The sequence below is a fragment of the Grampus griseus genome (assembly GCF_964374135.1).
Source record: "Grampus griseus genome assembly, chromosome: 3".
NCBI classification, from domain to species: Eukaryota; Metazoa; Chordata; class Mammalia; order Artiodactyla; family Delphinidae; genus Grampus; species Grampus griseus.
In genome coordinates, this window is record NC_139019.1 from 62,114,987 (window position 1) to 62,128,135 (window position 13,149).

Sequence of the window (13,149 nt, forward strand, 5' to 3'; positions counted from 1 at the left end):
TTGCCAGAAAATTTGGGGGCAGTTTTTCAAGGCCGATATGCCCATTATGGGAAAGGACCTGGCTGGGAAAAGTGGTGGGTGAGAGAGCACTGCAGGGAGGTCAGAGTTTAACCTGGGCCAACACACAGGACAGCACCTAGGTCACTTCTCTGTGCTTCAGTTTCCTCATCCTCAAATGAAGAGGTGGTGCTGAGTGATCTCCAGTGGTCCTCCTAACTCTGACACAGCCTGCATCTCTATATTTCTCTCATATTATGGCTTACACAATCACTGTGGAAACACTTAAGGGCCGAGCAGTGAAGTCTACATATTTACTTTGAAGGATAAGAAAAGAATTGATTTTAAACTATTGTAAAATGTCAGGATTTAGGGTTTTGTTTTGTCCTGATTGGTATTAAATACAAATATTCCCCTGTATTTGCTCCTTCAGTTTTCATATAACATCAAATTTCCAAAGCAATATGGACTTGCATTATATTATTCTTTAAAATGTTGTATGAAGCCAGGTTGGGTAACATTTTTGTTTTGAGGCACAGGACTTGAATTACCAAGTGACACAGTTCAGTTTATAATATAAATAAGTTTTCCAGGAACCTGTTTTACATTAGAGACTGCTACAAAACTAAGATAAAATTGTTGTGAGACCACCAAATAGGCTTGAAATGAAGTTGATCCAACCTATTCACCTGTCTTGGAAATTAGCAAGCATGGCTACAGTTAGCTTGATGCCCACTAACGACCTGAGTCATGGTAATTAAAAAAGACTGGCTTGATTAGGTCCAGGTCCTTGTGCTACATGGACCTTCACCCAATGAAAGCATTAGAAATTAACTTTATGACACCAAAATGAGAACCAACAATACAGAAATCATAAAAATATACCATAAATCAAAATCATTATCTATTAAATTAGTTTTGAGCTGAGCTCTGGTTATTGAAATAATTTAAAGGAACTAATAAATATGCAATCCACACTACACCTGCTTATAATCATAAAGAGAGTTTTAAAAATCCATTTTCAACATGAAGAGATTGTTTGTGCCTTATCCCCAAACAATAATACCCAAATACTGAAGCAAAAAAGTCAGCTATCTATTTACCTACTGGTGACCAACAACAGAACTTTAGTGCTTTCAGGAGTCAGGTCATTTTCACCCTTATTTTACAAAGCTAAACCAAGACTTCTGTTATCAGAAGGAGCAATCTGCTGCTAGGCTCTGCCCAAACGTTAAGCACCTGCTTTCTCTGGTCTGGAGGCAGATGGTACATCATAAAAATAAAAGTCATGGGGAAAATGCACAGAAAGATATTCCCTTTAAAACCCTTTAGGAGGTTCTTTTTTCCTAAAATCTAATGCTATAAATATACATGTTTATGTTAATATCTTAGCTTAGAATTTGGGAACTGATTCAGGGGCATTAAAAAAGTTTCCTTAGCCTGATTCATATTCATGTGTTCACATATTTCCATAGAATGGGGAAACAGCCTTTACTTTAGCTGATTAGCACCCAAGGCAGGCCAGAACAGGAATTTTGGAATTCTAACAAATACCCTGAGCGAAGCAGCTGCCATCCTTATCCTTCAATATTACTGCTAACTGTACCTCCATTGAGTTCTCTTATAGTAACTGAGACACCGCTTAATAGGTGTCTGAATCAGCTCAGGCTGCTATAACAAAATAGCACAGATGGAGTAGCTGAAACAACAGGAGTTTACTTCTTACAGTTCTGGAGGCTGGTGAGTCCAAGATCAAGGTGCTGGCCAATATGGTTCCCCCATGAGCCTCCTCTTCCTGGCTGGCAGACAGTGCCTTCTCACTATGTCCTCAGATGGTAGAGAGAGAGCAACCTCTGATCTCTCTTCTTCTTCTCATAAGAACATTGATCCCAACATGGAGGTCCCACCTCATGATCTCATCTGAACTAATTTCCTCCCAAAGGTCCCGCCTCCAAATAGCATCACATGGGGCTTAGGGCTTCAGCGTATGAATTTTGGAGGGACACAAACATTCAGACCATAACAATGGAATAACCTCATTTATATTTGTGGGATTTGTAGAGATGAGCTAGGCTGTAATAAATTGGCCTCATAATATGCTTTTCCACAATAATTATGTAGGGTGGTGTTTCTCAAACTTTAGGTGCATTGGAATCTCCTGAAGCTTGTTAAACACAGATCTCTTGGCCCGACCCCCAGGGATTCTGATTTAGTAGGTCTGTGCGGGGACCTAAGGATTTGCATTTGTAACAAGCTCCCAGGTGATGCTGACGCTATCTGTTTGAGAACCACTGATGCAAGGGTTCCCTTTGGAATGTTAATATCAGTTATGATTCTTTGGGCCTGTATTGGCTTCTCAGTAATACCTGTTTTATGCTGAACATATTTGAAATGTGTCAGTTTGCTTATACGCAGATGTTGCAGTTACATACAAAGATGCTCTCAATAAGCAGATGGATAGATCTGCTGGGGCGAGGCTGCTTCGTGCTGTGAGCACCCAGGGAGCGTCAATTAATGCAGTATGTCTATGTCTCATTAGCTAATTGTGACTTCACAAGTCACCGAGATTTACAAGAGTGTCTGCTGACATCTTATCCTTACTGATTTTTAATCTTAGAATCTAGAGCTAGTCTTTAAAGTTGCAGGATTCTGCTATCTTGCATCTACAAGCACGTTGCAATTGTTCGAACTAATATCAAATTTTGACAAATTTTAATATGAAGCATTTGAGCAATGCTTACTATATATGTTCAACTCATTTGTCCTATAATCATACTTGGCTAAATTTTAAAGCATGGCTCTGTCATGAAACAGCACAATTTTAAGATTTACTTCAAGTAAAACTTTGGAATGTAAACATACCTTATTTAGCTTTACAAAATATCCCAGTCCCGCTTCCAGGGGATTTGTATCACAGTTCATCTAAAAGGGAAAACACACATTTTAAATCTTAGATGAGTGCAAATTGTTTTAATAACATCACTTTCATATATACTTTTTAGGGAAGAGAACACTTTTTCACTATGAATATAGATTCTGAGAAAGGAAAATTGTGGACTGGCCTCAAAGTAATTTTTTTAAATCTAAAATTCAAATGTAGCCTTTCAGCAAATACTGTTATTTCAATAGCAAATTAGAAACTAAAATTCACAGTTTGTTTCCAAGGCTTTCTTTGTATAATAAACATCTGAGGGATACCACAACAATGATGTCTTCCCAGAAACAGGACTTTCAGAAGCTTTTATCTAATAATTTTACATAAATAGGTTTTGAAAAGGTATTAAGTAATTTACTTATCTTACAATCATCCAGAAATTGGGATAAGTAGAGGAAAAAGCAGGTGATAGGAAAATGGCTTCTACAGAGTTCAGGAGAGGGAAAAGGAAAAAAAGAGAGATTGAATCTCAATCTTTTCAAATTGGTTGAGTTATTACAATATAGTTCAAGGGGAACTAAAGCCACTATTTGGGACTAGACCTGATTTTTGTTTGCTTGTTTATTTTGTTGTCGTTGGTCTCTTTTGCTCCAGGAGAACTGGTCTAAACCTCATAAAAAGTTGCCAAACTTAAAAAAAAAGACAACACAGCCCTCGTATGAACTGCATGAGTAATATAAACTTGTTTTACATAACATAAAATTTCGGCCTCATATTTCCTAATCCATTTGAGCACCTCTAAAATTTTTACCTGCTCCAAGTTTCAGAATTCCAGGAAAAAAATGAAAACAAAGCCCAGATGCTTGCTTGATGTATTAACACTAGAGGGCGTGCTGGCACTGCTGGGAAATCGGAGGGACGGGGGATGGAGAAAACCATTTCAGAGGAGGGGTCCGAGGGAAAAGGCAGGGAGGCGCAGAAACGCCTGACCGCAAAGGCTGCTTCAGCTGCTTCATCCCTTGTGGTGTGGAGGCAGAGCCGTCCTCTACTTTTCTCCCTGCAGCAGCCTCCGCTAAGAACCCCACCCACACGCGGCTTGTAGGTTGAGAATCCTTATAACACAGCACCTCTCCTGCAAAACAGTGACTTGCCCCAGGGCCCTTGTTCCTTCAGGGGCTCCAGGAGGCTGCCCTCTCCACCTCAAAGTCCACTTGCTTCTGTCCCTGGTCTAGCTGTCCAAGGGACACTGCCTGCACTTTCAAACCCACTCTGCCCTCAAATTTATTGTTATATCCTAGGCACTTTGTAGACTATCTAATCTCGACAATAACTCTGGAGGAGAAAGACTGGCCCTATCTTATAGAGAAGTAAACAGACTCTAGAGGGTTAAGGTCACACAGTTAGTATGTGGTGGAGGATACATCTGAACCCAAGAGACCCTACCCTGAAGTAAGTACATCTTTTACCACTGTCCCTTATCTCACCTCCCAGGCCTAAAACCTTAACGTCTTCCAAGGAAACAACTAGCATATCTGAAAAAATTAAGGGGTCTAAAAATAGCCTGCCATATTGGAGATAAAACAGAGAACAGAGTAATCTGGACCAAGTTGTTTATTATTTCTTAGTGTGATTGTGTTTTGAACAGGGATTGTGTGTAGAACTGCCAACCCCTTGCACAAGAATCACCAATAATACCTCCTTCAGAGAGAGTTGAGAAGGTAGATGAGATCATGACTATGAAAATGGTGTGTACAAATAGAAACCCTGAGTTCCCATTATTAATGGTGGGAGTGGGCTGGACCAACCCATCCCAGACCACCAACCACCAACCCCCCTCAGAAAGACCCCTTTGGCTGTTACTTCCCCAAAAGGTGCGGGATAAGAAAGAACTGAGGATGGGCAATGTGACAGAGGAGAAGGAAGAATTTGAAAGGTAGTCCTCAAGTCCCGTGAGGTAGGCAGGCTCCCTTGGGATAGCCACAGCTCCGCACACAGTCAGAGACAGATGTCCAGGGCTCTCTGCTAAGCAGGAGGAATTAGGGCAGAATAAACATTATGTCATAATTCCAGTGAATTTGCAACTGGGAAATTGAGGAGAAAAACCTCTTTCCCTAATTAAATAAAACTTTGGGGAATTCTCAGGTGGTCCAGTGGTTAGGGCTCTGCGCTTCCACTGCAGGGGGCATGGGTTTGATCCCTGGTCTGGGGAACTAAGATCTCGCATGCTGCACAGCATGGGCAAAACAAAAAAAAAAATTTTTTTCTTATAATACATACTTTCTCTTACAGCCAGAGCCAATGTTAATGCAGTTAAAACTAACCCTTATATAAAAATCAGATACAGTACACGTAAAATTTTAATAAAGATGCTAGCATTTCAAACCTCTGACCCCCAGGCTCTGAAAGCTTTCTCCAGTCTTAAGGCATTCATGGCATAGGTTCCAAAATTGTCAATTCCCTCTTCCTGGCCTGCATTCATGATAACGTCATAAAGTGCCGCAGAATCTTCTCGTCTGTGGTACAGCTCCCAACCCAGCTCACCTGAAATACACCCACAAGTGCCCACCAGAGTAAGAATGATGATCATTGAGTCTAATGTGCATTAGCTAAAACACATCAATAAATGGAGAGATTCCATTTATGCAATATAGACATTTTTGAGTTTTAAAAGACCAGTTCAGAAAAAGGTTGCAACCAAACCCCACTGCAAAGGAGCCTGCCATATCACAGATGCTTTTGTGCCCAATCCTGTCCCCCACACAGAGGGTAGCATCTAGGACATCTCATGACACAGAAAGACTGTGATGCAGGAGTTACTCTTGCCCCTTGACCTCAGCTTCATAATGTTAAGTCAGGAATTAGCATGGCAGAGTTTATCAAGAAAAGGGGTTCAAGGTTTAGACACCTCAACCCCCAACTCCTTGGCCTCAAATCACAAGGCTTAAAGATAAAGGAAACTGGGCTTCCCTGGTGGCGCAGTGGTTGAGAGTCTGCCTGCCGATGCAGGGGACACGGGTTCGTGCCCCGGTCCAGGAAGATCCCACATGCCACGGAGCGGCTAGGCCCGTGAGCCACGGCCGCTGAGCCTGCGCGTCCGGAGCCTATGCTCCGCAACGGGAGACGCAGCAACAGTCAGAGGCCCGCATACCGCAAACAAACAAACAAACAAACAAAAAAGATAAAGGCAACTGATGACAGTTATTCAAATGGTCTTCACTGTGGGATAGCCATAGTCTCTAATGCCCCCCACTCCCCCCTTCTTCCCCATTTGGTCATTTCATTCACCATTAGAGCTGTGGGCAAAAAACAAAGAAAATGACACCCAACACAAAGAGTCTGCTTATTTTTTATTCTGCTTATGTTTTATTCTGGTCACCATTTTGCCAAGGTTGGGCAGAGGAAGGATGGTGAAAAGGGACAGCGGAAGCCCAGGGAAGAGCTATGGCCTTTATACTGTGTGTTCGCCTCATTCCTCATGTCAAGGGCTGATGGTGAGGTGCTTCTCCAGGACAAACACCAGAACGTTAGCAACACGTAATTGAGTGAATGCCTGGGCACCCAGTACGTCTTCTGTGAAGGGACAGGGAATCTACAGGGAGTTAGAAGTGAGCCCAGAGCACCAATGGGGAGCATTCATTCATCCCTGTTTCCAAATATCTACTGTGTGCAATGTTAGCTGCATAGCAAGTCTTCCCTAATGCACTTAGAGTCAGAAAGAAAGATGATCAGTAGTAATGCTTTAAGAGCGGTGCCTGATACATTCACGATGTTCTCTATGGGAGACTCTATCAATGGGAGACCATTTTGAATGTTCCCAAACAGAATCAGCTGGCCTGAATATTCCGTCAACCCTTCCAACTATTCCAACAGCCATCTTCTTCCCACTTTCTTACCTACCTTTCCAAATGGTAGGCAGCTAGCTATGAGCCTGGAACAACAATTGGAAATCTGTGGAAGGACTCTCTCAGACTAGGAGTGAATAAACAAAATTGTCAGAAGAGTCAGGCAGGAGAAATCTTTCTCCAAAGTTAAAATGACCAAAGTGAATGTGTGTGTGTGTGTGTGTGTGTGTGCGTGCTGTGTGTATGTGCATGCGTGCACACACTTCTGGTAACTGCTTTTAAATTTTAGAGCCTTATTCTAGGTTGTTTTCCAATTCTTACCAGTATAAGATATCCTGATAGCAGTGACAGGAATGCTGGAAACCTTTAAAGACTTGGTCTGAAGAAACTTGAAAACATCATCACTAAGATCTTCAGAGGTCAGTTTCTGAAGGACCTTTCTTGCATGTGGCCCTGCGACGCCAAGGACTCCAAGCTCATCGGTTATGTTTTTAATTTCAACATCATATCCACCTTTGACAGCCTCTTCTTCAATCCATCTGCATTGGAGATTCATAAACATCGTGTTAAATCCTGCTTGAATAATGCATGTTGGTAACAGATTATTTCTCGGAAGAAATGCTCTGTGTCTAGAATTGCCAGAAAGTCCCTAGAACGTCATTTCACATAGATCGCCTCATTTTTAAAGTTGAGGAAACTGAGTCCCAGAGATGTTAAATGATCCTCTTTAAACTACCCACTTCAATGTGTGGGCAATTTTTTACAGTACGGAAGGACCCTTCCGTTTAAACAAGCTCTGCCACACGATTCTTTTAAATAGTGACAGCCCTATTGCATTTAAACTGATGATTCAATCTTGGGAAAATTTTCTCTAATACCTGTACACAGGAGGCACGCTTGTGCTGCTAAAGGTTAATAATGCACCTGCCACCAGACACATACTTGCTTTGACAATGACAAGGAAAAGATTAAAACTCTAAAGACTAGTTTCAATTTCTGAGTCTTGATGAGTTATTGGAACCCAGGGATAGGGCTCATTTATAATTTATTGAGCACTCCCTGGAGCTACACAAGTCTATCAGAAAATGATCATCTGGACTGACACAAAGCTAAGCTACTAAGATGGCTCCCAATGCACCTTGGATTGGAGGATATAATTTGCATCATTTTACAACTAGAGTGAGAATCTGTCAGAGTAAGATGTTTATTAAACAACAATATTCCAAGTATTTTTGAAATACTGAAGATTAGAGATTTTAGAGCAGACTAAATAGTAGACTAAAGCTTCGTGTGAAGGATTGACTTGGCAGGTCAATGATTTAGATGCAGCTTTGTGGCACAAAGCGTGAAAAAGGAAGAAGAAAAACCAGGGAGGCAGTTCACTAAAGTGGACCAAACATGGGCATCAGAATCAACAAGACTGGCTTGAGCAGGTTACTTTAACCCAAACTTCACTTTCCTCACCTGAAATTGGGAATAATACATACCTTGCAGATATATCTATTAAAAGAATTTATTGAGATAACGTGTAATAATGGTTTTGACATATTGGTGATGCCTAACAAAAGGGAGTTAATATTATTAAAACCAGTAAACCCCATGGATGGACTACCTTTGGGAGGGGGATGGTCATAGGGGCCCTTCAAATAATTTCCTCTAAGAGACATGGAGTTTATTTAAAACAATAAGATTTTAAGAATTAAAGTTGTACTTTCAATTACTGGTAAACAAACAAACAAACAAACAAAACCTCGGTGCAAGATTGGGTCAATATACAATCCACGTAAAATTTTCTTACTAGGTGTACACTTACCTAAGATCATGAAGTTCTGATCCAGAACCAGTTATTAATAGAAACTCCCCAGGAGACTGGTGAGAAACTGTCAACTCAGCATATACTTGACCTTTTGGTGTTAACATGTGACTTATATTTGTAAAACCCACCTACACAAAAGAATTTTAAATTACTTCAGGATGAAATAAAAATCTTATGTGTCCTTTTAACACCACATGGAAATAAAAATGTGGTTGTCAAAAATGAAAAACATCTGAATGCTATCATTTCTATCAATTGTGTGAACTATCTGTAAACCTAAACCCATTAATTTTGAAGTTTTCAGTTTAAATGACCATTATAATTACTTGTCATAAAAATTACACTTCATCCAATTTGGGGGTTCCCATTTACACAACTAAACAAAGTCATAAGGTCCTTAGATGATAATTCATTTCACAAAAATTTAAATTTGAAAATTAGCTAGAATACCCTTGGTTAGTTGAAGGGTTCTGGTGTTCATACAGAAATCATTAGGTGAATTGACATAACATATTGGTTTTTTTGAAAACAAGAGGTAGAGAATTAAGTAGGCCAGAATCCTGGACCTTGTACCCCTATAAGGTTATTTACCTTGGGAATGACATTTGCAAAGAGATGGTCCAACAATCTAATGGAGTCTTGACCTTTGATGTTAAACTTGCCAAATGGTGACAGGTCAATCACCCCTACCCTTTGCATAACCTGTTTATACTCAGAGCCCACAGGATCAAACCAGTTTGTGCGGCGAAAACTTGGCCTGAAACACAATGTTTGTCATAAAACAAGAGTTATTCATTTTCAAAAAATTACAGAATAAGGATATTTTAATACACCCTCTTTGCCTAGAAAATTTCATTTGGGGGAAAAGTGCCACCTGTTCTACAAATCATACATACATATTGGAATCTACTTGATTTTTTAAGTTACTCATCTATCCCTTGACCCATTTCATAGTGAATGAAGTATTAATTAAGTAGAAAATAAGATAGGCCATGTGGGTTCTCAGATCTGGAAAAGAGCTTAGAAGTTAACCAATCCTGTAGTTTTCAACCTTGGTTACATATTAGAATCACTGGGGGGGAGCATTTTAAAAATACTAATTTGGGGGGCATAATTAAACCAGAATATATGAGGGGTAGAGCTATCTTGTTTGTTGTTTCTCAAACATTTATGCAAATACATCACTTGTACTTGTTAAGATACCGATTCTGATGCAGCAGGTCTGCGGAAGGGCCCTAGATTCTGCACTCTAACAGGCTTCATGCTGGTCCACCTGGAGTAAGCAAGGATCTGGTCCAACATCTTCATTTTTCAGAGAAAAGGCACAAAGTGACTTCCAAGGTCTTTGCATTAGTTAATGACAGAGCTGGGCCTGGAACAAAGGTCTCCTAACTCATTATGCAGGGTCGTTTCTAGTTTACAGAGTGGACTATTAATGTGGTATTTTAACTTCAGAGCAGGATGCTAAGTCTGCAAAATGAGTCTTCAGTGGTTTAATTATTAAAATAGTAGAAGAAATAGGCCAGGTCCAAACAGCACAAGGTGAAGAACAGATCTGGCATTTATCTGAGTCGTTTAGGAAAAACCAAACCGGTATTTTGCCCCCAGGTAATCTCCACTGGCTGACTACAGAGTCCAAATTCATTAATCAGCAACTGGCCCTCTACTATACTTTGGACCTTTTAGATCTGATCTTAAAGTAGACATTAAAACCTGTTTAAATAAGCAAAATGACAGGTCAAAAAAAAGAGAGAGAGAGAGAGAGAGAATTGGACTTCCTGGTGGTGCAGTGGTTAAGAACCCATCTGCCAATGCAGGGGACACGGGTTCCAATCCCTGGTCTGGGAAGATCCCACATGCCGCGGAGCAAGTAAGCCCGTGCGCCACAACTACTGAGCCTGCACTCTAGAGCTCGCGTGCCACAACTACTGAAGCTCGCGTGTGTAGAGCCTGTGCTCCGCAACAAGAGAAGCCACCGCAATGAGAAGCCCACACACCGCAACAAAGAGTAGCCCCCGCTCGCCGCAACCAGAGAAAAGCCCATGCGCAGCAATGAAGACCCAACACAGCTGAGAAAGAAAAAGGAGAACTTAACGTAAAAAGGAAACTTTCTTTTCTCTTGGTTTATGGATTCTCATGAGAAAAAATATATAATCACTATTAATCCCAAGTACAATAGTATGCAATCCAAGTATAATGGCAACAACTTTAGAGGAATTCAGAGAATTGTTTTAGTGATGTGCTTTACGTTTTAGCTCAAACTAAAATAGTAAGTAAATGACCTTTTCCCCTGATGTACTAGCAGTGCATATAACTTGCATGATTCGATGCACACACACTAGAAAGCAGTTGCTTTGAGCTATTCCTTGACAAATAGAAAAATCCATATTTCCATACTGTTTCCATACTATGTGACTTGGTCAGGCATCCTAAACCAGGACAAACCTTCAGGAGCCAACTGAAGCCATGTGGGGATTTGGAGAGGGTGGAGAAGGTTCTCTGAGCAACCGGAAAATGCCAAGCAGAGGCTTCATCTGGGCTGGTTGTAGGTCTCGCGAGGCCACATGGGTCCTAGATGTGGACCAATGTCACGTGGGATAAACTAAGGCCTGCACTGCACAAAAAGTGATTTTTGTGGGAAAAGGCTCAATGCTCTTTGGAATGGGGTGGAGTGATGGGGTGGGAGGGGGATGTGGCACCTCTCTGGGGTCCCTCCATTCCACCCCCAAATTTCATTCTGCGGTGAGAGTGACAGGCAGGTGAAGTCACTCACTTACCTGTACCCAGTGTCCTGGCCTGGTTGATAGAACCAGTGTGGCTGCTCCCAGCCTGCATGGAACCCCATGGAACACTTGGACTCCAGGGTTTTATAAAGCCCACTGACTCGCTGAGTTGGCCTCCCGGCAAACCGTTCTTCTTTAGGGTAACCAACTGAAAAAGGAAAATCGGTGCTCTGAATAGCACAGAACCAAAACTATAAAATATTTTGAAGGGATTCAGAAAATGGAAAACACAGCACTTAAAGTCTAGAAGCATATATTATATATATAATATATATATATATGTATATATTATATGTATAATATATATGTATGTATTATATATATACATATATATGCATTAAATTTATGTTTTACAAAAACCCAAAGCTGTATTTATATTGATCATCAAAGGGTAAAGTAAAAATAGATTTAAAAGTTAAAATCACTTATGCATTCCTCACATTAAAGATATATATTCATATAGATTCCTTTTTGTGTCTTAGAAGTACATGCTTTTTAGACTCCCTAACCATTCCCCCACGATACACAGAATAAAAAGCTTCTAAAGTCAGAAGTGATGTAAGTCAATTCTGAACACACTTCATAGACAACGGTAAATGTGCACTTTACCAATATTGTTGAATCCATACGACTCTCTTGCTTTGGCCTTGGTGTACTGAGTTGTTGTCCACTTGCCATAGCGATTGGGATCCAATTCTATCAGGTCAAAAGGAGGTTCTCCGTGCAGGATCCAGTCACTGAGATATTTCCCTACCCCACCAGCATGGATTATGCCATACCTTTCAAATACAGAAATAAATACCCTGTTACTAACACATATTGTTTTCCAACAATGAAACATGTCCATATATTTAACAAGGCCTCAAAGCTACAGTGTTCTGTGCTATTGCTATTCAGAACACACAATCAACATAATCTTTATGCTATCATATTTTTTCCTCAAAAAAAAAAAATCTTTAGGCATCCAAATTAAATGTGCCTGACTTGATAGCTAGTTTCTTTCCACAGTTTCAAGCATCCTTACTAGCTATGACTCTTAGCTAGTAAGGATGCTTTAGGAAAACGGAGGAGAGGAAGCACACAGGCAGATGTGGTTGGTACCTTACCAGCCCTCTTGAGCTATGATTATCCTCACTAATAGGAACTTTGCAGTAGAAATATGTACAATGTAGAGTGGCACACCCATCTCTTCTCAGACTCAGTTTAGTTCAGGTTCCCATAGCAATGACCTCTGCACAAGGATCTTGGGCCATTATTGTAGAAGCAGCATTCAGACAAAGAGGCATTCACCCAAGGACTTGTGGGAAAGAGGAGGAAGAAACAATGGCTCCTGTATTTTGCAATTTGGGTCACTTGGTGGGGAGGGTTGGCTTGTTTTCTATTTCCACATGAGGATGCTTTAAAACCAAGAACATGACTGTGGCAAATAATTTCAAACCAGATGGAGGGATCACAGTTTAACGTTGCCCATGGGCAGTCCTACCCATTCATTCTTGTGGATAAAGGAAAGTCTTGATGAAGGACTTTACTGTGGGTTTGTTTTTGGTTTAAGTCAAGAGAAGCTTCTGAGGAATTGGATGAGCAGGGAGTCACCAGTAGAGGACCAGGAAAAGGAGCTACACGAGCAGACTTCAAAATGCAAGAAATTCCAGCACCCCAGAGGACAGCTACTTGGCCAGCATTGCAGCTTCTAAGAGCATGGGAGGACCTTAGCAAAGACTGGAAATGTTAACTAACTTTTTCTACAACAAGATACCAGTTTTTTCTACTTTATAAAAATGAATGCTTATATTTGTTATATGGATATTTCTCAAGCAGAATAAAAAGACAGCAATT

General features: G+C 40.6%; 1 protein-coding gene across 2 annotated transcripts in view; it reads right to left on the reverse strand.

The window, feature by feature from the left end:
• DMGDH (dimethylglycine dehydrogenase) overlaps positions 1-13,149 on the reverse strand; it is a 64,202-nt gene that overhangs the window by 19,027 nt on the left and 32,026 nt on the right. For both annotated transcript variants that reach the window (XM_082649844.1, XM_082649843.1), the window contains exons 8-14: positions 11,923-12,092; positions 11,308-11,461; positions 9,122-9,287; positions 8,528-8,658; positions 7,036-7,253; positions 5,256-5,413; positions 2,860-2,919 (exon numbers count right to left, since the gene is read on the reverse strand). In XM_082649844.1, coding sequence (XP_082505970.1) covers positions 2,860-2,919; positions 5,256-5,413; positions 7,036-7,253; positions 8,528-8,658; positions 9,122-9,287; positions 11,308-11,461; positions 11,923-12,092 — 1,057 coding nt within the window. The remainder of the gene's footprint in view (positions 1-2,859; positions 2,920-5,255; positions 5,414-7,035; positions 7,254-8,527; positions 8,659-9,121; positions 9,288-11,307; positions 11,462-11,922; positions 12,093-13,149) is intronic.